This window comes from Podarcis gaigeae (genome assembly GCF_964106915.1).
Source record: "Podarcis gaigeae genome assembly, chromosome: 3".
NCBI classification, from domain to species: Eukaryota; Metazoa; Chordata; class Lepidosauria; order Squamata; family Lacertidae; genus Podarcis; species Podarcis gaigeae.
In genome coordinates, this window is record NC_139680.1 from 6,121,031 (window position 1) to 6,147,320 (window position 26,290).

Here is a 26,290-nt window from a genome sequence, read left to right on the forward strand (position 1 = left end):
GAGGCAATAGTTACGTGTTCCTGGTCTCTGCAGCCGCAGCAGTCACTGTTATTCTCACCCCTGTCTTGAGACAGATCTGTGCCAACAACAGATAACCAGGCCATAAAGGTGTGCCAGGACACATAATCATTTGCTACCCAGCCCTTTTGAGGATATTTTTCTAACATTTCCTCAGGGCAGAAGGGGGAAAATGTAGTTGCTGCTTCATGGTATCAAAGACACCAGAAAGAGACGGTAAACCACTCATGAAACTATTTTCGACACCAGTTTAAATGTATACAGTGGTACCTCTGGATGCGAACGGGATCCGTTCCGGAGCCCCATTTGCATCCAGAAGCGAATGCAACCCGCGTTTGCGCGTGCTGCGAGTCGCCGCTTCTGCGCATGATGTCATTTTGCCCGTCTGCGCATGTGGCGAAACCCGGAAGTAACGCGCTCTGTTAATTCCGGGCCGCCACAGCGCACTACCCAAAAATACCGTATTTTTCGCTCTATAAGACACACCCGACCATAAGACGCACCTAGTTTTAGAGGAGAACAAGAAAAAAAATTCTCTCCCTCTCTGCGCAAGCACCCCTTCAGCGAAGCGGCAGGAGAAGCGGAGCCCCTTCCATTTCTCCTTTTCATTTCCATTTCATCGAAGGCTTCGCGTTGCTTTCACTGAAGCCATGGAGCCTGCATTCGCTCCATAAGACGCACACACATTTCCCCTTATTTTTTAAGAGGGGAAAAGTGTGTCTTATAGAGCGAAAAATACGGTATTTGTCCTGAAGCTACTTCAACCCGAGGTATGACTGTACTCTATTGTATGGCCATTGCACCTTCTCTCTCAGAATTAACACAGGAAGAAACGGCCCTTTCCCCAGAATATAAACATATTTTGAACTCTTCAAGACAAAACTCACACAATAAATGTACCACCATCTCCCCAGACAGCCAACAGAACGATCTGGTGGAAACAAGAGATTGCCATATACAGTAATATGTCATTCTGCAAAATGCAGGGCATGACGGCTGTATCATGGCAGGATTAAGCCCTGGTGCTGTACTGAAGTGAAAGTGCCCCTGCCCAGCAATAGCTCCACAGATCCTTTCCTGTATCCACTTTCCATAGCAGAACCACCAAGGTCACAGACGCCCTTGAAAGTGTCCCTTGTAATGTGTAACCTGTAAGCCCACCAACTCAAGTCCATTCTTGCAGCAGAGTTTCATCTGTGCAGTCTGCTCTTACTTGTGTTAATTGGCTGATTTAGCTACTTTAGCTCAACTGATATCTATGGTGGTGGAAGCTTAGGGAAAATGCAGGTCTCTGGACTCCTGAGCTACGTGGAAACCTGCCAGTCCTTTCCTTCCATCGCAGTGTCCCAAGCTTTGCATTCATCCCACCCAGAACAAGACTCGTCAGTTCATCCAATGCAGGTGGGTAGCCCCACACCAATTAGCAGGAAAGCAAAATGGAGATTCCCACATACAAGGTTTTCTTCAGCATAGCTGGGCTGTATAGCATACAGAAGCGAAATATATTGGAGGCTGAGGGGGGGTGGGTGGGTTAAGATGCCTATCATATGCCCTACACGTCAACATCACCAAGCCCATTCCCTTGCGCTGTTTCCATGTGCTGCTCTGATTTTCCCAGAAGTGGCTTAGTCATGCTGGCCACATGATCCAGACAAACTGTCTGCGGACAAACGCTGGCTCCCTCGGCCAATAAAGCGAGATGAGCGCCTCAACCCCAGAGTCGTCTGCGACTGGACTTAACTCTCAGGGGTCCTTTACCTTTTTTATATTTCGTTTGCTGTTCACCGAAACAGATTCAATGCAACAACAGTACCCTTTCAATTTATTTATTTTTAAGTCTGCACTGCAGAATCATCTTGCTTTGACTTAAAATACGACTACAGTATTTGCAGTTTATCTCCAGGGGTGCTTAAAATCTAAAAATACTTTCTGGACTGTATTCTTTAAGTGTTCCTTGGCAAACATAGGACTTGGGTCAAGAAGCAGAACATATGCGTTTAATTATCTGCTGTCTCTAAATGTGTGGCGCTAACAGCACTCCAACACTCCCTCTCCCACTTCTCTTTCATTTAGAAAGCAGCAAGGACAAGACTCACAAATTTGGTTACTCAAATATAGCTCAAAACACACTAACTGTCAGCTTTCTTGCTATAACATAAACAACTAATTTCCTTCCAAAATGCGTTTTGTACAATAATTATACTTATTATTAATATTTACTATTTATGTAGTGATTTTAAGTAGTTCAAAATACTTACGCAATAAACCTTACAACGGGGGTCAGCAAGGTTTACCTCGCCTGGGCTGGTTCACTCCAGCGGAGACCCCTCCGTTGGCCAGATAGCGCAGGCGTGTAAGCGCGCGCCGATTTCCGGTGTCTGTGTTTGCACAGCCGCGATTTTTGGCCTCTGTGCAGACGCAATTTCCGGCACCGCAGAAGCGAGTCCCCACACCATGCCGGTTTAGCGCAGCGCGCGGGGACTCACTAAGTGGGCAGCTCGGTTCAGGGTTGGCTTGTGAGCCAGTTAATAATAATAATAATAATAATAATAATAATAATAATAATAATATTTATACCCCGCCCATCTGGCTGGGTTTCCCCAGCCACTCTGGGCGGCTTCCAACAGAATATTAAAATACAGTAATCTATTAAACATTAAAAGCTTCCCTGAACAGGGCTGCCTTCAGATGTCTTCTAAAAGTTTGGAAGTTGTTTTTCTCTTTGACATCTGGTGGGAGGGCGTTCCACAGGGCGGGTGCCACTACCGAGAAGGCCCTCTGCCTGGCTCCCTGTAACTTGGCTTCTCGCAGGGAGGGAACCGCCAGAAGGCCCTCGGTGCTGGACCTCAGTGTCCAGGAAGAACGATGGGGTTGGAGACGCTCCTTCAGGTATACTGGTTAATGATCCCCGTGGGCCGCTTGTGGCCCATGGGCCTTAGGTTGCCTACCCCTGCATTACAACAATCGTTATCCCCATGCCAGGCTGAGAGAGTGTCCATGTTTGTGTAATCAATGCACCAAGGTACACAATAACTTCATGCACCTGTATGCAAACTTTTAATCCTGGCTTCTCACCTCCCTTCATGCAAGAGGACAAACAAACCAGGGACACCCAGTTTAACCACAGCTTCCCGTTCTCCGCAAGCTGGGAATTATGGTTGATGCTTTCCAAACAAGCCAGGATCAAGATGCCAACCTTAAACATGGATTCAACATTCTAGTTTGTGTGCAAGAGAATAACCAGAATTAATTCGATTTGCTCCCAAGCTGCAGCCATCATCACAAACTCCAACAATTCATCAATGGGCTCTTTTTAAGTAATCAATGTGAACTTTTTCATTCTTAATGTTGTATTAAGGTAAAGGTAAAGGGACCCCGACCATTAGCTCCAGTCGTGACCGACTCTGGGGTTGCGGCGCTCATCTCGCTTTATTGGCCAAGGGAGCCGGCGTATAGCTTCTGGGTCATGTGGCCAGCATAACTAAGCCACTTCTGGCGAACCAGAGCAGCGCACGGAAACACCGTTTACCTTCCCGCTGGAGGGGTACCTATTTATCTACTTGCACTTTGATGTGCTTTCGAACTGCTAGGTTGGCAGGAGCAGGGACCGAGCAACGGGAGCTCACCCCGTCGCGGGGATTCGAACCGCTGACCTTCTGATCGGCAAGTCCTATGCTCTGTGGTTTAACCCACAGCACCACCTGTACCCCAGTGTTGTATTACCTTGATTAAAATTATGGTAAAAGGGGAGAGGGAAGTCCCAACCTGTTAAATCATCTGCCTAAAGTTTAAAGGAACGGCTAAACTGATACAGGAAAAGCAGTAGCTGTGCTAACTTGCATTAGGCACAGTGTGAAAACATTTTGAGTGCCACCTCCTCCCATTAGCCTTAACGCTTTAAAAGAGAAGAATTGTAGCACCATAACAGATGTAACACTTGAAACAGACGTACTGTGGCATAAACCTCCAAGGAGGAGAGAGCCCACCTCTTCATATGCATGGAAGTAGTATAGAATCATAGAGTTGGAAGAGACCACAAGGGCCATCGAGTCCAACCCCCTGCCAAGCAGGAAACACCATCAGAGCACTCCTGACATATGGTTGTCAAGCCTCTGCTTAAAGACCTCCAAAGAAGGAGACTCCACCACACTCCTTGGCAGCAAATTCCACTGTCAAACAGCTCTTACTGTCAGGAAGTTCTTCCTCATGTTTAGGTGGAATCTAAGGTAAGGTAAGGTAGGTAAACAACCAGGTGTAGAGAAAACATATGTAAATGCACTCCCCATCTCATGCCAAAGTACCTTAATATGGCTGAAAGAGTATTTAAGAAGGAAAAGGAAATCAAAGTAAACAAGAACAGCAGTGTGTGTGTGCACAACCCTTGCAGCAGCTCAGTCAGTCTCAAATAAAGCTGTCTTTACTTTTCACTAGAAAGCTGAGAGAGAGGAGCTCATACTTCTCAACAATTATAAACAGTTGAGCCAAAAGATCATTAGAATCCAATGACAATTCTATGCAAAGCTCAGTTCTATACAGAATAACCACAGTGACTTTTTGCAACAGCAACTTTTTGCAACAGCAGTAATAGAAAACACTTGAATTTTGTAGTGGGAGCGGACACTTTTGATTTCACTTGAGTTCTGAATGGGGATGGGCGTGTTAGAAACCAAGCATCATATGGGAGGCTGGGGGACAGCCCTTCTCTCAGATCCTTTGATGGTGAAGTTAGAAGCAAGTCTCTGGCCTTCAACAGACCGAGCTGGGGAGCCGAAACTCTTCCAAACTTTAATAATTCTTCTTTACACTTTTAATTTAAAGTGTTGGCCAATACAAGAAATAACTTGGAAAAACCTAAATTGCATCTTTCTTGCATTTCATAGTTAACACCTCCCATCCCCCTCACCACTCAAAAGAGACAAATGCACTAAATAAATAAGCAAAGCAACTTTGAATTCACTGGCAAAACAGAGACAAACTGCATAAAAACGAACAATTACTCCTCTCGCCATAAACAAGTTGTAATCTGAAATGATTTCAGAACATGTTTATTTTTACAAGCAAGGGGGAAATTAAAATGAGCAAACCTTTCTATGCCCAAACATTTGACTTATAATTCTTCAATAATTCTATAATTAGACATGCATTAAATTACTTTGCACTGATGTGGCTGGATGCATGTAACCCACATATTCTTACACTGTGAGCTATGACCAAACTGAGTTCTGTGGAGCACAAACCCCCTTATTTCTCTCCAGAATCTTCAAGCATAGAACAAACCATTTGGCACAGCAAAAAGCTTTAAGAATAGAGTGCTCCTAATGACTCCACAATTTACAATGGAATAATCATCTGGCTCTAAAGCATCCATTCAGCAAAAGAACATTATAGTGTCAGAGGTCAAAGGTGGAGGTTGTTAAATGGGAACAGACAAAAAGAAAGGGCGGAATCCAATAAAGAGGCAAATTAATGGCTGAAACACCATTCACAATCTGCACTAACTCCATTCAGCTTCACATTCTGCATTCACATTCACATGAGGTCATGCTAAAAAGGAATAAACCAGATTGATCCAATTACTTGGAAAGAGAAAATTTCATTGGCTGCCTGGTAGGTGTTTTTTGTTTTCGGAAAAAGCAGAGCATTACTTGAAGGCTAGCATTCTCTAAAAACTGAATTGAACTCTAATCTCAAATCTACTGGAGGAATCATTTAACTACAGCAGTTCCTCAGATCTTTTACCTAGGGCTGCCATATTTTGAAGAGCAAAAAAAGAGGACTCATTTGCCGACTTCTACTTTTAACTACGGGTCGCTATGGCAACTCTCATTTTAAACACCGCTACTATACATAGGCTATAGAAGCTGCAATATATATTGCTAGCAGCAATGTTCTTAACTTTCAACAAACGCCCTTCGGATGGCCATGCGTGTCCCCACAGTTTGAAGTTAAGCTGGCCCGGCTCTCTCTGGATCTATTTGCTGAGTCTCTGCCTGAAACTCTTCTTCAAAACACTCATGGGAATCACAGCTTTTCTAACGCAGGTGATTACAAAAAGTTCTGTTCTTTGCAGATCCAGAACCTATCAATACGTTATGCAGATTAAAGCAGCAAATTCCTGAATCGTGCTACTTCTGGTGGCGGATATGACATATCTGTCAGATCTGAGTGTGCTCCTGCACAGACAGAATTCCCTGCATAACTAGGAAACCAGAGGAAAAAAAGGTTTAGTGCAGGTTTCTTTGTGGCAAGCGAATGCATATGCAATCCTAGGCTAACATCACATTCTGTGTGTTGTGTAGAATGGCTGCAAGTTTAGCACAGTACAAGTTTTAGTGGTGACCAGTAAATTTTAATACCCACTTAATTTGCATGGAAACTAAATGACCAGCAGCAACCCGCCCGCCAAGAAACCCCAAAACTCAAACACCAAACTATTCTGCTGGCTGGCAAGATGCTACCTGCTCAGCTGATGTCCAAGTGGTCTCCTCTTGGTGATGAATACAGCCTACATTTGAGACTCTGCAAACACAAGCCAACATTGGGAAATGGAAATGATTTACTTTTAAACCCTTTGGGTAAGTCTCCTAACACCATAGAAGAATATCTGCTCCTACTTACAGCGGGCTATAAGGGCTGCAGGTCCTTGTATGATAAATACCAATAAATCCTTTTGGAAAGTATACATTAGTCTGCATTGCTTGCACAGAGAGAAAGCAATGCATCACTTTTACCAGAATCATATAAGCAGAATTCCTAGGCTAAAGCATTTTCTTACAATATCAACAAAGGACAAGAACGCTGGCTCAAAAGACAAGTATCAAAAGATCACATTCCTAGTTTTTTAAAAAAATAAACAAAAATGCTTTTCGTTCAAAGATTTACCTCTTCTAGAATATATAAAGCTTAGATGCCTGGAGAAAGACAGGTTCTCTAATAGACACACCTCTGGTATTGCCTTGGTCATGTTTCTGCAAGTGGAAGTGGAAGATGTGGACCAGCAAAAACTCTTCTCTCTATTTATTGGAGGGTTGGTCTGAGATCTGGAATCAATGACATCACAGCTTTTGAAGTTAACCAATGAAATTTATTTTATCCCAGATGGGCCAATGGTAGGGAGTTCATTTCTAGGATACCACCCATGGGATAAAACAAGCCTATTAATAGAAGCATGAGATTGTTGACAGGTAGACCAGTGAAGTGGGAGGCGTTCCCTTGTTGTTAGGAGGAGACAGTTTTCCTCCCAGAAAAAAAAGTATTGCGCAATCTGCCTTGCTTTTCCTTGCACGAAACAGTGGAAAATGGGGTGCCAATTAGCTTTTTTGCTTGGGATAGACAAAAGGATTTCTATCCCAGGAGAAACCATGTATCCAGGAATCATTGGGAGATGCTATCACTTTGATTGCATTCTGCTGCCCTATCGGTTGATCTTGGGCAAGAGCTATCAGGGGACATGGTGTCCTGTTCTTTTAGATGTGGAGCTACTGGAGTGCTTCTATGCATTCCTGGCAGAAAAGATACAAAAGTTAATTGCTGCTCAGCGCAATGAAACCTTCTTGTGATGTCCCTCTGGGTCCCATTTCACAGCTTCATTTTCAGCCATTGGGAAGTTGCAGGAGTGTTGTTTTCCAGACATAACTCAAGGAGATACTATCTCAACAAGCCCTTAAAAAGCCTGGATCTCCAAAGACATTTCAAGGTCATATCTTCCCTTACATCTGGTTGAAATTGCCATAGCATTCTTCTAGGATACTGTACTTTTTCTGCAAAAGTTTAGGCTGCAAGTGGCCAGAAGTGCAAAACAGAGTGGGCTCAGCAAAAAGCCTATGCTCCCCTGCAGAGTTGCCAAAGCAGAATGCCTTTTTGGGGGTGGCTTTGCAGTTCGAAAGCACGTCAAAGTGCAAATAGATAAATAGGTACCGCTCTGGCGGGAAGGTAAACGGTGTTTCCGTGCGCTGCTCTGGTTCGCCAGAAGCGGCTTAGTCATGCTGGCCACATGACCCGGAAGCTGTACGCTGGCTCCCTTGGCCAGTAAAGCGAGATGAGTGCTGCAACCCCAGAGTTGGCCACGACTGGACCTAATGGTCAGGGGTCCCTCTACCCTTTACTTTTGTTGATGATGGTTGATGTTTCAGCCTTATGAAGATATGTTTTTAGATCCCAGGTTATAACCAGCTGGGAGTGAGACAAGTTACAAACAAAAAGCAAGACTAGCAGAACGCTCAAAATGTGGAGAAGCCTCACACAACTGGATGGGAAAGCCCAAGGTTTATGTGATGGAGATTCTTGATAGCAAGAAAAAAAGGCATTGTGCAAACTGTCATGCTTTCTTCACATCCTTGTCGATTTCCCTCGTTTACTATTCATACTTCACATTCTCTTTGAAAGTGTGTTTCTTTGGGGTTCACTGTTTGATCAGGGGCAGACTATTGTGGTACTTTGGGTAGATTCTTTGGATTAAATCTGTGCATGCTGGTCTGATCCTGACAGCTTGAGACCGTGGGTGGGGAAGGGAGAACTTAATGATTACTGATCACAGTATTAAAAATCACAAAAGAATTGCAGGCTGAAAAGTGACATGAATTCCTTAGGTGAAAAGGTAAATCTCTGGACCAAGTTTTTGAGCGAAACATCACATTATTTAACATTCCAACAAAAGGCATTTGGGAATGAGCTACATTTTCTGATTTACATCAAACATTTATTTCTCTTCTCTTTTCCTCCTTTGTTCCTCCCCCTGCCCAACTTTCTGTCCTATGGGTCATAAACTCCGTTCTTCAAAATAAAATAAAATGAACGCAGGATGGAGGTGAGTGGGGACAAGAAAGATTGAAAGCAACACTGAAAACAATATAATCCAACTCCGGATATTTCATCCACCTCGCCTTTTGTTACCCCACAAGTACACAAGCTGCAGCCTCCAGACTGACTCCAAGGATAGACCCACATAGTAATCCAACTGGGAGGTTACATAGGGCAGAGCAGGAAAATTTCTGTCTTCCAAGATCAAGGAACCACTCACTCACAAGTTTCCTTCCCTGGTAAGCATGTAATAAACTGTGAAAATACAGACATATACACATATCCTCTCTTGCCTTTCCTCCTCCTCCTCCTCCTCTTCTTCTTCTTCTTCTTCTTCTTCTTTGCCAATTGGTGAACACTTTGTTTTATTCCAGCAGACTTTTGCTTCATGCAGCAAGTAATTTTTTTAAGTGTTTGTTTTTAAGTGATGGCTCCTGTTTCTTTTAGATAATTGTAGATTTCAAATACTGTAAGATGCGCAGAGTGTGGGGTACAATTGCTTTCAATAAAATAACTAGATGTCATATTGAGAGGGTGAACACACAGAAGGGGGAATTTTAATGAATTGATAATTCTTCTACAATTGCATCCACGGCTGAAAACGGTCCTCAGACAATTATTTGTTACTTAAAAAAGAAAAAGAAGACATACAGATGATGTATGTCATTTTTTAAAATCAAGATAACCTTGTTGTTAGACAACTACTATTCTTCCTGATTCTTCTAAAACTCCCCAGACAAGTCTCCCTGTAGATAGCATGGTCACATGTGCTATGGCTACAATTCATTAATACAAATATTGCTTGCCGAACCGTGTGTCAAAGCATTTGTCCTTCCAGGCTGTGATGCCTTATGATTAACATTTTTGATTATTGTGTTTTCTTTGCTGTTGTTATGTTTGCATTTTGTTGTTGTTATCAAATTAATACAAAAGGGAAAGCATTCATTCAATAATGTTTCTTTATCAAAATTCACTTCTGTCTTGTGGCAAAATATTCCACAGATACGGAAATGATAGGAAGATGGGCTCTGTTGGAAGATGAGCTTTTGCTGGTGAAGCCTGCTTAAAGTTTTGGAGGGGCTTTGAAGGGGACCTAGGGATAACTGGGACATGGTGGTGCTGTGCTCTAAACCACAGAGCCTAGGGCTCACCGATCAGAAGGTTGGTGGTTCGAATCCCTGCGACGGGGTGAGCTCCCGTTGCTCGTTCCCTGCTCCTGCCAACCTAGCAGTTCGAAAGCACATCAAAGTGCAAGTAGATAAATAGGCACTGCTCCAGCGGGAAGGTAAACGGTGTTTCCGTGTGCTGCTCTGGTTTCGTCAGAAGTGGCTTAAGTCATGCTGGCCAAATGACCCAGATAAACTGTTGGCAGACAAATCGGCTCCCTCGGCCAGTAAAGCAAGATGAGCACTGCAACCCCAGAGTCGTCTGCGACTGTATTTTACTGTCAGGGGTCCTTTACCTTTACCTTTAGGGACCATTAGCTTAAGCTGTGATGCTAAGCACATCTATCAGCAAAACTGGCCCGACCCCTAGGCTTTGTTATGCTCTACAGGCATAGTTAGAAATAGAACCGTTGGATTACTGGATCTGCAAGCCGCACCACCAGGCCACTGGCAAAATGTAAGTGTCCCCACAGACTTCCATAAATGTACCTCTACCTGTGGTTGAATTTGTCTTTTTTTCATCCCTGGGTTTTTTTTTTTTAATGCTGCATAAAGCAAATACAGACAAAAATAAATAGCAATACAGCATTTTGTGAAATATAAAAGAAATTGTCCATGGTGAGAGGGAAATCCTCCCCAGGGCAAGAGCCCTCTGTTATTACTGCATATACTGTTGGTTAAAGTCTAATTTATCACAACTCAAATCACCTATGATAGATACACTCATCCTTCAAGGAATGTTAGTCACCTGCCAACTCATATAGATAAGAGCCGCAGTTCCCAATGATATGCTTTGCCATTCAAAATCCAGTTCCCTTTTTGCCCTGTCACTCAGTTCATGAACAGGTAGCCTTCATCCCTCCCCCCCCCCCACTCCACATTTCAGTCCAAAAGGGTCATGTACGCACAAGTTACTCTCCTCAGTGAAGCATCTTAAATGTAAGCCATTAAAATGTGCCTTCTTTCCACAACAGACCACTGCAGAATTTACAGACTTGTTTTTAAAAAGGGAGACTAGAAACCATGGAAAGAGGAAAAATCCGGATACCTGAGCCCAGGCACACACAGCATCTAAAAGAGGAAGATACGTACCTGCCGACAGATGCCATTTCCTCTACATTTTATAACCCCGCGTGCAGCTTTTACCATTATTGCCACAATAAACCATACGATAAAATGGATTGCCTTGCTGACTCGAGTACCAGCTGGTTAGTAGAAAAGTGGCTCTCTCTCCCCCCCCCCCTTGCATGATTCAGTCTCCTTGACAAATATACTGCATTGTACTAGATGAGTCATCAGAGGACTATTCTGCATTTTATAGGCCAGTTGCGTAGTTCCTCATGTTTCAGCATTCCCACAGTGAATTAAACCAAAAACTGACCAAACACTTCCACCTTTACTCTTCCACCTTCTCCGTTGGTGTTGTTTTAAAAACCAACAGCAGCATCCTGCTATTACCATTTATATCCTGCGCCCTGAACCAACTGAATGTCTCAGCACTGCTTACAGTGCAATGAGGTTAAAAGCTGCAACACAAACATTTTACTCAAGGACCGCTAAGGATGCTAGGGGCTGGTGCTACTCCGATTTGGTGCAATGTACATCTGGGGTAGTGGACCACACCTGCACAAAACAGTGACCAACCCAGTCAAACACATGCCACAGAGCCATGCGAGGCAGCCCACGCACCTCTGAGAAGTTAGCAAGAGCCTTGCATTGTGGCTTATGGACGGAATCTGTTAAAAATAGCTTCCCCTGATAAAAGAGCATCTGTCCTTAAAATGCACTGAAATATTTATCACAATGTCATTGTAATAAATACTTAATTCCATTATATATTTTTATTTTCTTCCTCCCATTCGTGATTTGGTGTTGGTCATTATGGAACTACATATTGGTCCCATCTGGCTGATCACTTGGGGCTTTACAGGGGTCAGCAAACTTTTTCAGCAGGGGGTCGGCTGGTCCACCTTCCCTCAGACCTTGGGGGGGGGGGGCTGGACTATATTCTGAAAATAAAAATAAAAATGAACGAATTCCTATGCCCCACAAGTAACCCAGAGATGCATTTTAAATGAAAGCACACATTCTACTCATGTAAAAACACCAGGCAGGCCCCACAAATAATCCAGAGATGCATTTTAAATAAAAGAACACATTCTACTCATGTAAAAAACATGCTGATTCCTGGACCGTCCGTGGGCCAGATTTAGAAGGCGAATGGGCTGGATCCGGCCCCCGGGCCTTAGTTTGCCTACCCATGCCATAAAACATGTTCTTCATAGGGAAGCATCAATTGCCAAGGCCCACAAACATTGGGGGAGGGGCAGAGGGGTGATTTGTACTGGAGAACTGGCATGGGGAGAAGGGGGCGTTTAACCCCTTCTGCACTCACCAATTCTCCTTTTAAAACCCCTTTGTTCCCAGAAGTTGAGCATATTTCTGGTTTTGGAGCCCAACTGATTTAAACATGGCGGCGGGGGGAGAGGTAGAGGGGGGAAGTTGTGGGAGTATTAGTTCTACCGCACAGGCGCTCTTCTGCATTTGCACACTTGTATTTCCAAGTGCGAGGTGCGGGTGGCGCTGTGGTCTAAACCACAGAGCCTAGGACTTGCCGATCAGAAGGTCGGCGGTTCAAATCCCCGCGATGGGGTGAGCTCCCATTGCTCGGTCCCTGCTCTTGCCAACCTAGCAGTTCGAAATGTCAAAGTGCAAGTAGATAAACAGGTACCACTCTGGCGGGAAGGTAAACAGCATTTCCGTGCAGTGCTCTGGTTCGCCAGAAGCGGCTTAGTCAAGCTGGCCACATGACCCGGAAGCTGTATGCCAGCTCCCTCGGCCAATAAAGCGAGATGAGCGCCGCAACCCCAGAGTCAGTCACTACTGGACCTAATGGTCAGGGGTCCCTTTACCTTTACCTTATTTCCAAGTGCAAGGGCTACCAAGGCTGGGGCCAGCAAACCACAACTGAAGCTCCCCTATAAGCAAGTAAAAATTGGGTGTTAGCGCAAAACGTCCTACAAAAGAGAAGGGTGCGGAGGAACAGGACAAGCCTCTCCGTAAGAGAAGGGGAGGCTACATAATAATCAGAGAGCAGAAGCAGGTGGACCCCCCCCCCATTCCACATGTTGGGACCAGCCACTGGAATCGCCTGGAGGGACAGTGAAGAGGTATGTAGAGAAGAGTGTGGACCTAGAATTCTCTAGATTTTGACAGCCGAGAGAAGCCTGAAACAAGGCAGATAATTCTGCAGGCTTATGTAAATATAGCTATACACCACAACCACCCAGTTTTGATCAATCCTGTATTAACTGTGCAGCCTACAGATGACAGAGCTCAGTAGCAGAAGTGGTTTGTGAAGAGGACAGCAGGCGTTGATGAAAGGGATAAGTGAGTCAGATCAAAAGGAGCACAGAGTGCTCTTTTTAAAATTAAAAAGCAGCATTTATCTAAATATTCAGAGTATGTTAAAGGCTTTAGTCACAACTAAGTTATCAAATAATATAGGAGAAGGCTGGAAGAGATCCAGCCTTGCTGTTTCCAATAGGCGAAGGACTCTATTGAAGAAACATGCACAAAAATGCTACTATTTTTAAATATAGCTGGCTTTGAAGCTCTAATTGCTTTTAATTCACTTGGATTTTTCAAGGAGAGAAAGGGGGAAATTATGAAGTACCTTTGAAACAGTTTCAAGAGCACAGTGTGACACACAAACAGCAAGGTATTTTAAAGATTTCATTTTCATTCAAGATAGCAGAAATGGAAAGGTATCTGATGTTTATTTAAAAGCGTACTTCCTTCCCTAAGAGAGATTAAAAACACCATAACAGGCCTGTTTATCATCCTGAGGCAAGCAGGGGGTGTACTTGAAAACAAACCAAAGACAAGCTTTTCACACTCTGGCTGCTTCCAGACAGATCTGTTTACTGAACATTCATCCTGATTTGTCTGCATATCGGCTGTTTCTTGGGCATTCGTTCCAATTTTCTTTGAAGGGAGGTTACACAATGTTACACCAAGGAATTCTCACCCCACACTTCCCAGCGCATTTTCCTGTCACTTTCCTAACTGCAAGAAGTCAAGTTGTTTGAAGGGTGTGGGGGGGAGAGAAACAGGTTTGTTGTGCAAAAGCACCAAATCCACTTTAATTTTACAACCTGAATTTGCCAGTATGTTATTGAACACACCCCCCCCCAAAAAAAAACCCCAGTGACAATATGAAAGCTGCCTCTGTTTCAAAAGAGGCAAAAGAAAAGGAAAATCTTCCACAGATCCATGACGGGCAGAAGAATCCAATGGATAAACAGAAGCAACATGCCCATGCGTTGCCCCGTCAGAATGGAATACGTAGAGTCTTCAGGCATATATTATATGATTTAATTGACATAAAGCAGTGGTGTCCAAACTTTTTTCAAAGAGGGCCGGATTTGATGAAGTGAAGAGCCAACCAAAGTTGCTGGCCTTTTTTTAGGGTTGGAGTTGTTGAGCTTCTTTTAGGATTGAAGTTGGTGAGGGTTCAGACTGGCGGGCCTGAAACAGACTCTGGACATGCCTGGTGCAAGGGATGTGAACCCACAACAGCTTAAGCCTTCATTGTTGGCAAAACTTCCTATGATTTCGCAACAGACACCTCAATCCATCCACGTTGTCCTGCATGTATTATCGACACAGCCATGTTTGGATCATATCTTGACTTAAGGAGAGATCAGCACAAACTGTCCCCCCCCCCCCTTCACAATGCACAGGAAGTATCTAATTAACCATATCTTCCCATCTGAACGGAAAAACCATGGCTACCAGCTTTGGGATCTTGAACTAACTTTAAACAGATCAAAAGAGGGAGAGAGAAAGGCATGGTAGAATCATAAAATTGAAGAGTTGGGAGGTACCTGAGAATCATCTAGGCTTCCTCAACCTCGGCCCTCCAGATGTTTTGTGACTACAATTCCCTTCATCCCTGACCACTGGTCCTGCTAGAATAGAATCATAGAGTTGGAAGAGACCACAAGGGCCATCGAGTCCAACCCCCTGCCAAGCAGGAAACACCATCAGAGCACTCCTGACATATGGTTGTCAAGCCTCTGCTTAAAGACCTCCAAAGAAGGAGACTCCACCACACTCCTTGGCAGCAAATTCCACTGTCAAACAGCTCTTACTGTCAGGAAGTTCTTCCTAATGTTTAGGTGGCATCTTCTTTCTTGTAGTTTGGAACCATTGCTCCGTGTCCGCTTCTCTGGAGCAGCAGAAAACAACCTTTCTCCCTCCTCTATGTGACATCCTTCTATATATTTGAACATGGCTATCATATCACCCCTTAACCTCCTCTTTTCCAGGCTAAACATGCCCAACTCCCTTAGCCGTTCCTCATAAGGCATCGTTTCCAGGCCTTTGACCATTTTGGTTGCCCTCCTCTGGACACGTTCCAGTTTGTCAGTGTCCTTCTTGAACTGTGGTGCCCAGAACTGGACACAGTACTCCAGGTGAGGTCTGACCAGAGCAGAATACAGTGGCACTATTACTTCCCTTGATCTAGATGCTATACTCCTATTGATGCAGCCCAGAATTGCATTGGCTTTTTTAGCTGCCGCGTCACACTGTTGGCTCATGTCAAGTTTGTGGTCAACCAAGACTCCTAGATCCTTTTCAAATGTACTGCTCTCAAGCCAGGTGTCACCCATCTTGTATTTGTGCCTCTCATTTTTTTTGCCCAAGTGCAATACTTTACATTTCTCCCTGTTAAAATTCATCTTGTTTGTTTTGGCCCAGTTCTCTAATCTGTCAAGATCGTTTTGAAGTGTGATCCTGTCCTCTGGGGTGTTAGCCACCCCTCTCAGTTTGCTAGCCAGGGATCATGGGAGTTGTAGGCCAAAAACACCTGGAGGGACGAGGTTGAAGAAGCCTGACCTAGTCCAACCGCCTGCAATGCAGTAATCTCAACACACAGCCCCTTATCCAACTTGAAACCATTACCAACCCTGCTTAAGCTTTGCAAATGTGCTAGCAGTTCTAGGAGGAGACAGGTATGTGTGTTGATTCTTTTTCTTGTACCTTTCTTGAGTCTTCTTCCTCCCTTAAATTTGGGTGGTGGTTGCTATATTAGTACCTCTCATACATCTCCACGTCTGTCTCCTTATCTGCTCCTCTTGGCTGTGTTGCTTGAATGAGGAAGCGAGTCTCTTGTCTTTCTGACATCATGTATGGAGGCAGAGCTTCTATGTGCATTTATAGGCGTCTTGTGACTGTGTTGCATCCGTTGCAAAAGGAGAAGTAGCGAAGGAGGCTTGGATTTGCATATGAACTCTCTAACATGAATTCATAGATTTCCCTTGAAGCTTGTCTCTCTAATCTGCAAAATAGGCAGCTTTCTAGAATTTCTCCTGTACATACACAGGCAATTTTGACCTGTAACTTGGATCGTTTTGGGTGGGTGGTTGAGAACCATTTGCTCTGCATGCATACGGTTTATTCATACTTTCTGGTCATAGCAAACCTATCTGTTACAATCTTTGGATGTCCAATAATGTTAGAATTGTTTGGGGCACTCCTGGACCCACTCGAAACCTGTTTGGCTGCTTCTCATGTGTAAACCTTAGTCTTCATTCTCCCTATTTTTTGCTATCTAAGCTGGCTGCAAAATTATGTAACAGGCACACAACAGGCAACGCTTCAGGTTACATACTTCACTAACCCAGAAATATTACCTCAGGTTAAGGACTTTTCTTCAGGATGAGAACAGAAATTGTGCTCCGGCGGCGCGGCAGCAGTGGGAGGCCCCTTTAGCTAAAGTGGTGCTTCAGGTTAAGAACAGTTTCAGGTTAAGAACGGACCTCCAGAACGAATTAAGTACTTAACCCAAGGTACCACTGTATAAGGAAATCAGCCCTGAGTGCTCACTGGAAGGACAGATCGTGAAGCTGAGGCTCCAATACTTTGGCCATCTCATGAGAAGAGAAGACTCCCTGGAAAAGACCCTGATGTTGGGAAAGATGGAGGGCACAAGGAGAAGGGGACGACAGAGGACAAGATGGTGGGACAGTGGTCTCGAAGCTACCAGCATGAGTTTGACCAAACTGCGGGAGGCAGTGGAAGACAGGAGTGCTTGGCGTGCTCTGGTCCAGGGGGTCACGAAGAGTCGGACACGACTAAACGCCAACAACCACTGTATATCCAATTCCTTCTTTTCCTAGTTTTTCTAAGTAAAGAAATTTATCTCTTGAAACAAATCAGGTATATATATATATATATATATATATATATATATATATATATATATGCAGAAACTTTAGCATTTCCTGGGCACCATGAATCAATTTGGATGAATGTCCCCTTGGAATGTAAAAAGCTAAGTACCCTGATTTAAGCCAGCTCTAAGAGTGGGTTCACTTTTAATAGCCTTTTTGAAAATGCATATCATAGGTAAGGTTTCAGGAAAGTGGAACAGTCAGGTATATGAAAGAGAAACCTAAAAATAATAGTCTAATAATACTTCAGATGATAAATGCCATAGATTAGGGAACAATACTTAGAGGTCATCTTTTTACCTAGAAACTGAAGTAGAAAGTCTCAGTCACTGTGGTCATGTGGGAAGCTGATCTGTCAGAGAAAACCTAGTGACCCCATTACAAAACCTACTTATAAAAATATAAGGCGGCTTTTTGTGAAGCCAGATTCCATAAAGTGCTATCTCCAGTACCAGTTTTGAGCACCAGTCCTATCAGCTAATCAATGTAGGTAACATTTGTGTGTGTGTGTGTTAACACTGGCAAATTCGCAATACCCTTTCAGCACCCTTTGCTGCCTTCAGTAGGTTCACAGGTGGAAGTACATCTCTCAGGAGCTGAATTTAAGGTGTGCTTTCTACAACACCCAATTTTTACCAGGTTAAAAAGAAAGAAACATAATTTTATCCACTGTTTTATCAAGGTTGGTGAAAAGCAATTTTGATTCTGTACTCCTAGAATTGTTCTGAGGAGGGTTTTCAAAAACTTAACATCTTAAAGTTAGGAGTGAACTTTATGTTGGCCTAACCCAAAAGATACTCCACTTTCCCTCATCTAATAACCCAGGCAGAGATAACACATTTATGTAAAATAAAGGAGGAAACATTAAACTTCAGCCTTTACGGTAAAACAGATCAGCAATAACATGATAGGTTTTAACAATTAAAGCAGTTTCCACCAATAAAATGCAAGATCTAGCCAATGGCAGCTAAAAAAATCCTCACACAAGCAGCAAGGTAATGAAAAGAATAAATTGTGAAGTCCATGTGTGCAACTGAATGCTTCAATGTGCAGCATTAATGTACAGAATAATAAATAAATGATATAATTTAAACTAGAAGCTACATGTTCAGAATCCCAAGGCTTCAAAATAAGTTTTGCAACATCTAGTGCTGCTCCCATAAACCCATTCCAAATCCAAATTTAAGAAACTGGCATTGGGGATTAAAGAGACCGAAGCATAAATAAAATCAGTGATTGATTGAATTTGGATCCTATGATATATAGTCGTACTTCTGTTTATGTAACCCTCTGGTTACGTAAACTTCAGAATGTGCGCGGCAAACCCAGAAGTAGTTTACCGGGTTTCGTCGCACACGCATGCGCAGAAGCGGTCTTCAGGTTGCGGAAACCTCGGGATCCGACCGGACCTGTGGAATGGATCCCGTCTGCAACCGCAGGTACTACTGTACAATGATGCCCTAATCTTAAGACCACATATTTGGAAATTCCATTGAAATCAATATTGTGATAGTAGCTAGGATCCCAAGAGCTGAGTATCGAGGGATTTCTTTAAGTGGTATGTTAGGGGAGTAGTACCTCTGGTGTGGGGGACGCGGGTGGCGCTGTGGGTTAAACCACAGAGCCTAAGGCTTGCCGATAAGAAGGCCAGCAGTTCAAATCGCCGCGAAGGGGTGAGCTCCCATTGCTCGGTCCCAGCTCCTGCCAACCTAGCAGTTCGAAAGCACGTCAAAGTGCAAGTAGATAAATAGGTACAGCTCCAGCAGGAAGGTAAACGGCGTTTCCCTGCACTGCTCTGGTTTGCCAGAAGCAGCTTAGTCATGCTGGCCACATGACCCGGAAGCTGTACGCCGGCTCCCTCAGCCAATAAAGCAAGATGAGCGCCGCAACCCCAGAGTCAGTCACAACTGGACCTAATGGTCAGGGGTTCCTTTACCTTTGCCTCTGGTGTGGGGTACGCTGCACTCCTTCTGGGGTAGTTTGTGCACCTTTGGCCCTCACCCTGCACTCAGATCTCACCTGTGCTCCTCAACGTTGTCAGCATGCAACAGTAGCCACACCTCAGGAACTGCTTTGACTAAACCAGGTGAGGGTAGCCAATGGGTCTCAAACTGTTGGTGAGTTAGGGACTTCCTGTGTATGTGAAGACAGCGTCTGACAGACTGAGAGGACACTTCCTATTCTTTGCTCTAGGAACTGCCTTCTAGAATCCCGAGAGGGGAAACAGACGACATGTAATTAGCAAAGTTTTGGGTTAGTCGAACAAACATTTTTTTTTCTTCCCCTAAAAACGTGCACTGTCCCAGGAAGAACCTAGGCCAATAGCATTTGTGTGTTCACAAAGAGCTTCACATGCGCTTTGTGTACATGTGTGGATTTGTAGGTCAGAACTTCACTGGTGGAGCCACCTCAAGGTCATGTGGCCCCCAACCCCTGGTCCCAATCGACACACCTGAGATGTGGACGCACAGAAGCTCAGGGTTTTAGCTCATGTGACATTGGGGCAGGCCCAAAGGGCTGCATGACCCTGGGGTGGGGCCAAAAGCCCCTTACTATGTGAAGGTACATTCTTTCACCTCTGGTGGACATGCCCAAAGATTAAGGCTTTCTGGGAAATGATATATAATGAAATGAAAAAGGTATTTAAATATACCTTCCTGAAGAAACCAGAGGCCTTTCTCCTGGGTATGGTCGGCCAATTGGTGCCAAAGAAGGACAGAACATTCTTTATGTATGCTACAACAGCAGCAAGAATACTCATCGCAAAGTATTGGAAGACACAAGATCCACCCACCTTGGAAGAATGGCAGATGAAGGTGATAGACTATATGGGACTGGCAGAAATGACTGGCAGAATCCGAGACCAGGGAAGAGAGACGGCGGAAGAAGAAATTTAAGGATTATCTTAGGAAACATTGCAAAATTAATGAATGCTAGAATGACGTTGGTTTACAAATTAAGTAGTTTTCAGCTGTAATGATTAAGTAAAAAGAAAAGAAAGGCTAAAAATCAAATGAAAATTAAGGGAGAGGATTTGCTGAATTAATAATTAGAAACTGGAATACAGAAAGGGGAGGTACGAGGAGGTCGGGGAAGTAAGTTATAAGAAAATAACGGATTGAAATTATACTTGTTTTTGTTTGTGTTTTGTTTGTATTATTGTTTTGTTTTTATATAATTTTTGAAACTTCAATAAATATCTTTAAAAAAACAAAAACAAAAGCCCCTTACTATGTGTGATTCCCCCTCCCCCAAGATGCATGTAAGGGTTTCCCTCAGCAATCCAGTCATGTTGCTTGGTATCATCATAGCCATACAGCAGATAGGGTGGTGGTGCGAGAAGGTAAAGGTAAAAGAAAGTTAAGTCCAGTCGCGAACGACTCTGGGGTTGCGGCACTCATCTCGCTTTACAGGCCGAGGGAGCCGGCGTTTGTCCACTTCCGCAGCCAGTTTTTCTGGGTCATGTGGCCAGCATGACTAAGCCACTTCTGGCGAAACCAGAGCAGCGCACGGAAACACCGATTACCTTCCCGCCGGAGCGGTACCTATTTATCTAGTTGCACTAGTGTGCTTTCGAACTGCTAGGTTGGCAGGAGCAGGGACCGAGCAGCGGGAGCTCACCCCGTTGCGGGGATTCAAACCGCTTACCTTTTGATCAGCAAGCCCAAGGCTCAGTGGTTTACACCACAGGGCCACCCGCGTCCCAGTGGTGCGAGAAGGTAAGGCTAAAAAGGGAGAAGCTTGCCTATGACCATGCAGAGAGTTCATGTGAGAGGCAAGACCTGAACTAGGGCATTCCTAGCAATCTGCACAAACAAGCCTAATGCCCAGCTTCTGCCTCTGTTGTTTCTGCCTGTTCCTACAGCTGCTGGCATGTGGATTCCACCCCCTCGCCTTCCACTAATGATTAACACTTTTAAGGTAAATATACAAAAGCTCTCCTATACATTTTTTCCTGCGTCTACTGACAGTGACACTGTATCAGGCACAAACATGCCCCTGGAATTAGTTTTGCCTAAACTATTTTACTTTATTTTACATAGCCTGTCAGCTCACTCTTGGGGGTACCATCTGACGTCTACTAAACACAATCCATCTGAAAAGCCATTTCCCCAGGGGAAAGCACTGGCGGGACAGAAAGGATCCATTGTGTCTTCTTCTGTGTGCCTTAGGAGAAAAGGGATGGGGGGGGGGGGGGAGAGACTGCGAAAATGTTGGAGTTTTAGGAACCGTGATTCTGTTGTGAATTCTGCCACTCGTTTCATTCCTGTTTCATTGCCTAGGTTGTACTTTTGTATGATGCCCTTTCTAGCGCATTGGAAGTCACACCATAAATAATTAACACCACCAATAAAAACAAAATAAATGAAAGATTAAGGTTCCTTTCCTGTGCAGCACTGTGCTTACTCTTAAGGAGGAGAAGGTGGCAGATTTCAAGTTACTGCAGCATTTGCAGCTCAGTTCTATAGTAGGCATAGGCAAACTCCAGCCCTCCAGATGTTTGGGACTACAATTCCCATCATCCCTTGCTAACAGGATCAGTGGTCAGGGATGATGGGAATTGTAGTCCCAAACATCTGGAGGGCCGGAGTCTGCCTATGCCTACTATAGAACTATAGTTCATGTCAAACTTTAGACAAGAGGACAATTTTTAAGAATAACCAGGTGAATAATCAAGGGTACCAGCAGGACTAAGAAGAGTTATCTCTAAACCAAGACAACTTGCAGACTACGCTCACTTCCAAGATTAACATCCATTGGCTTCTTTGTTCATGCCCTGAAGCACCATGCGAGGAATTTAGTAGTCACTCAGAAATTCATTACACGCCCCAGCACTGTTTAAATTTGACTATATACTGTACAGAGGGATGCTACAAAACATCATGTCTAGACATGCTGCTGGCAAGCTTTTCTGTAACAGTAAAAGAAAAGAAAAGGATTCATTATTAAAGCTGTTCTCTTTGCACCTTTTCCAAAACGCTGGTTTTGTTTTGGCTGTTTTATACGATACAAGGCAAAGATCCCACAAATATATCCAAAACATCCATTTTTATTTTTAAGACAAAAAAACAACTGAGGGTGAAATTCAATGTTGTGCAAGCGCCCTTATGATGGGGCTTCCCCTTCACAGATGCATTAGACAGGGTCCCCCACACTTCCAGAGTAGACTGAGGAGAGCATGGGAGCTGCAGTACAAAAGAGAAGGCGGGAGAGTTTCATTGCCCAAGCAGAAACCTGTTCTACTCATGCACATCGTACACCTTTCCTACACATGCCCCCTTGTACAGTGGTCCCTGAATACTTTTGCCTACCTGAAGCACCTGCAGGAGGAAAGAACAGGGCTTGCTAGCCCCCCCTCCAGATGCCATTATCTCCTCCAAGCATAAAAACAACTGCTTTGGGGACTTTTCTGCAAGTGACTAAGAGCATCTTCACTCACCAGGAAAACCATGCATTTTTCAACAAGATTATGAACTGCATGGGGCTGCAGCCAGTCAGCGTGCATTTGAAACATCAAACAATTTGGGGGGGGGATTAAAAATGTGCACTGTCATTAACACTAAAAGAAAAGCCCTAAAAGAATCAGTTACTCAAGCATTTTAACTGCACTTTTTGCTTAGTTGTGACTGTTTATTCCCCATAGATGATTGATGTTATGTTTTGAGTTGTCGAGTTTTGCATTATTGCTTTAACATTTTAATCACTTGTGGCATGCCAAGCAAGACAGATAAAGAGAAGTATCGTTCAAAGGGATCAGGAAAATCCCCTCTATCCCAGCAAATTTTCTGCAAACTGCAGAGAACTCAGAAGGAGGGATCAGATACTTGCTTCTACTGCTAAATTCTCATTTGCTTCCTGCCAGGCTCCAGGGAATACTAAGTTCAAGTGTGTTTTTGATCAAATCCCTCCTCCAAGTTCTCTGAGCATGGCAGATGATTCTTGGGACAACCATAAATAATGGCTGGCTACTAGGCCGAACCAAAATCTGTGGATCCCCTTTTGCCCTCTCACCAGTCTCTTAGGCTCCAGGTTAAAGGTAAAGGGACCCCTGACCGTTAGGTCCAGTTGTGGACGACTCTGGGGTTGCACGCTCATCTCGCTCTACTGGCCGAGGGAGCAGGCGTTTGTCCGCAGACAGCTTCTGGGTGATGTGGCCAGCATGACTAAGCTGCTTCTGGCGAACCAGAGCAGCGCACAGAAACAACGTTTACCTTCCCACCGGAGCGGTACCTATTTATCTACTTGCACTTTGATGTGCTTTCAAACTGCTAGGTGGGCAGGAGCAGGGACCGAGCAACGGGAGCTCACCCCGTCACAGGGATTTGAACCGCTGACCTTCTGATCAGCAAGCCCTGGGCTCTGTGGTTTAGACCACAGCGCCACCCGTGTCCCTTATGCTCCAGGTTACATTGCCACAATCATTTGAGGTCCAAATCTCAACTAACCTCCAAAGAAAGAAAGAGTCCATAAAGCAAACCAACAAATAATTCTTGTGGCATCTTAAAGACCAAAAAATGTAGTAAAGAGACGTATTGTACAAAATTTTACTCACAGTTACACTATAAGGACGGTCTTGCCTTTCCCCCCTTGATGCACTCCAATTTGAGGGCGGAGTAAGAGAATCATATCATAGGATCATAGAGTTGGAAGGGACCCCAAGGATCATCTAGTCCAACCCCCTGCAATGCAGGAATCTCAGCTAAAGCATCCATGACAGATGGTCATTCAACCTCTGCTTCAAAACCTCCAAGGAAGGAGAGTCCACAACCTCCCGAGGGAGACCATTCTACTGTCAAGCAACTCTTTCTGTCAGAAAGTTTTTCTGTACGTTTAGTCGGATTCTCCTTTCTTGTAACTTGAAGCCATTGGTTCGAGTCCTACCCTTCAGAGCAGGAGAAAACAAGCATGCTCCATCTTCCATGTGACAGCCCTTGAGATATTTGAAGATGGCTATCATATCTCCTCTTTTCCAGGCTAAACATACCCAGCTCCTTCAACCGCTCCTCATCAGGCTTGGTTTCCAGACCCTTGATCATCTTGGTTGCCGTCCTCTGCACACGTTCCAGCTTGTCAATATCCTTCTTAAATTGTGGTGCCCAGAACTGGACACAGTATTCCAGGTGTGCTCTGACCAAGGCAGAATAGAGCAATACTATTACTTCCCTTGATCTGAACACTATTATTTCAGTTGATGCAGCCTAGAATAGCATTAGCTTTTTTTGCTGCTGCATCACACTGTTGACTCATGTTAAGCTTGTGGTCCACCAAAACCCCTAGATCCTTTTCACATGTCCTGCTAGTAAGCCAGGTGTCCCTCATCTCATATTTGTGCCCCTAGATCTTCCTGCCTAAGTGCAGAACCTTACGTTTGTCCCTATCGAAATTCATGTTCGTTAGCTTGGGTCCAGTTCTCCAACCTGTTAAGGTCATTTTGAATTACGAATCTGTCTTCTGACAGTAATACCCTAGTGCTCATTGGCACACAGTTAGGCAGTTCTGATCGGCAAATTCACTGACTTTTGAGTCCAAGAGCCTTTTCCCTTTGATCTTGTAAATAACCCATGTTGCCATTTTTCTGTCTCTTGATAACAGAGGCTCTTGCTGCTATAACCAAGGCTGTGCAAATTGGGTCATGCGGTGGATCAGTGGAATGCTAGAAGAGTTTACTTTTAAAAATTGTTCTGCTCTATTTGACTTCAAATACTTTGCCACTTTAGACGCATCTGCTTTGGGGAATTGCAAACCATGTCATAAACAGTGAATATCAAGTTCTTGTCAGATACCTGTAACATGCAAGCGAGGTACATTTTGGAGATGGCAACACAGGTTGGAGTATCCAAACCTAATTCTAATAATAGACAGGAGACAGGTAAATCACCTCCCAAAGTGTGACAGGCCTGTATTTGACTTACCAAGTTTGGATTACCGTATTTTTCGCTCTATAGGACGCACCCGACCATAGGACGCACCTTGTTTTAGAGGGGGAGAACAAGGGGAAAAAAATCTCCCCCTCTCTGCTCAGCACCCCTTCAGCGAAGCGGCAGGAGAAACGGAGCCCCTTCCATTTCTCCTCCCGCTTCGCTGAAGGGGTGTTGGGCAGCTCTCCCTCTCTGCTGAAGCCAGGAGTCTTGCTCTCCTGGCTTCAGCAAAAGGAACCCAAAGCCTTCGGAGCGCAGCGCGAGTTCCCGCTGCGCACCAACCCCTCTCGGTCTCCAGGCTTCAGCAAAAGCAATGCGAAGCCTCCGGAGCGTGGAGGGAGCGCTCCCTCTGCGCTTCGGAGGCTTCGTGTTGCTATCGCTGAAGCCAAGGAGCCTGCATTCATTCCATAGGATGCACACACATTTCCCCTTCATTTTTGGAGGGGGAAAAATGCGTCCTATAGAGTGAAAAATACGGTACACATGCCATTTGCAGAAGATCCAACCTGGATATTTAGTGAGGGGTGGAAATGGACTAATTTTACAGAGATGCAAAGAGCAAGAGCATGCAACCCTATAATCTGCCACTGGCATGTGCAACTGATAAATACGTCAAATGTATCACCCAGTGTTTGAAACTCCCATTGTTCTAAGCGCATTTTGGGGAATTTCATTAGTGTGAGCAGTTTCTGATCTCTGGGCACAGTACTTCACTGTGATCTCAGAGTGAAAGGAACTGCCTCCCCATTTCCAGCTACTCTCTGAAGACTGGAGAAAAGACCCTCTTAAAAATATTAGGGGGGTGGGCAGGGGAAGGACTAGACCATGTGAAAAGTGAACATAATATTTTAGCTGCAGTTCATTCACTTTCAGCTTTGTATTCTTGTTATAAAAATGTGTGCCTAGGTGATACATTATACCAGAGAAAGTGGCTAAAATGTATAAGACAGAGTCAAAAACCTGTTGATGTAAAGAAAAAGATGGTACATTTTATCATATGTGGTGGGAATGCAAAAAGGTCAGAAATTATTGGGAAATGATATATAATGAATTGAAAAAAATGTTTAAAAAGACTTACGTTAAGAAACCAGAAGCATTCCTCTTAGGGATTTTAGATCAAGAAATAAGAAAAGACAACTGGAAATGA

At 44.2% G+C, this 26,290-nt stretch overlaps 2 protein-coding genes across 5 annotated transcripts in view; one reads left to right on the forward strand and one right to left on the reverse strand.

Moving 5' to 3' along the window:
* Nucleotides 1-26,290, forward strand: part of SLC1A4 (solute carrier family 1 member 4) — a 308,345-nt gene that overhangs the window by 204,266 nt on the left and 77,789 nt on the right. The window lies entirely within an intron of this gene.
* The window catches only part of SPRED2 (sprouty related EVH1 domain containing 2), an 82,261-nt gene that overhangs the window by 28,860 nt on the left and 27,111 nt on the right, over nt 1-26,290 (reverse strand). The window contains exons 1-2 of one of the 3 annotated variants that reach the window (XM_083730598.1): nt 11,076-11,179; nt 6,901-7,058 (exon numbers count right to left, since the gene is read on the reverse strand). The exons of 1 other annotated variant lie outside the window; for it this stretch is intronic. Coding sequence is in view for 1 of the 2 variants with exons in the window: in XM_083730597.1 (XP_083586723.1) it covers nt 11,076-11,092 (17 nt within the window). In the remaining variant the exon portion in view is untranslated. Of the gene's footprint in view, nt 1-6,900; nt 7,059-11,075; nt 11,194-26,290 lie in introns of those variants that run through there. One more of the 3 variants, XM_083730597.1, reaches the window with a different exon arrangement.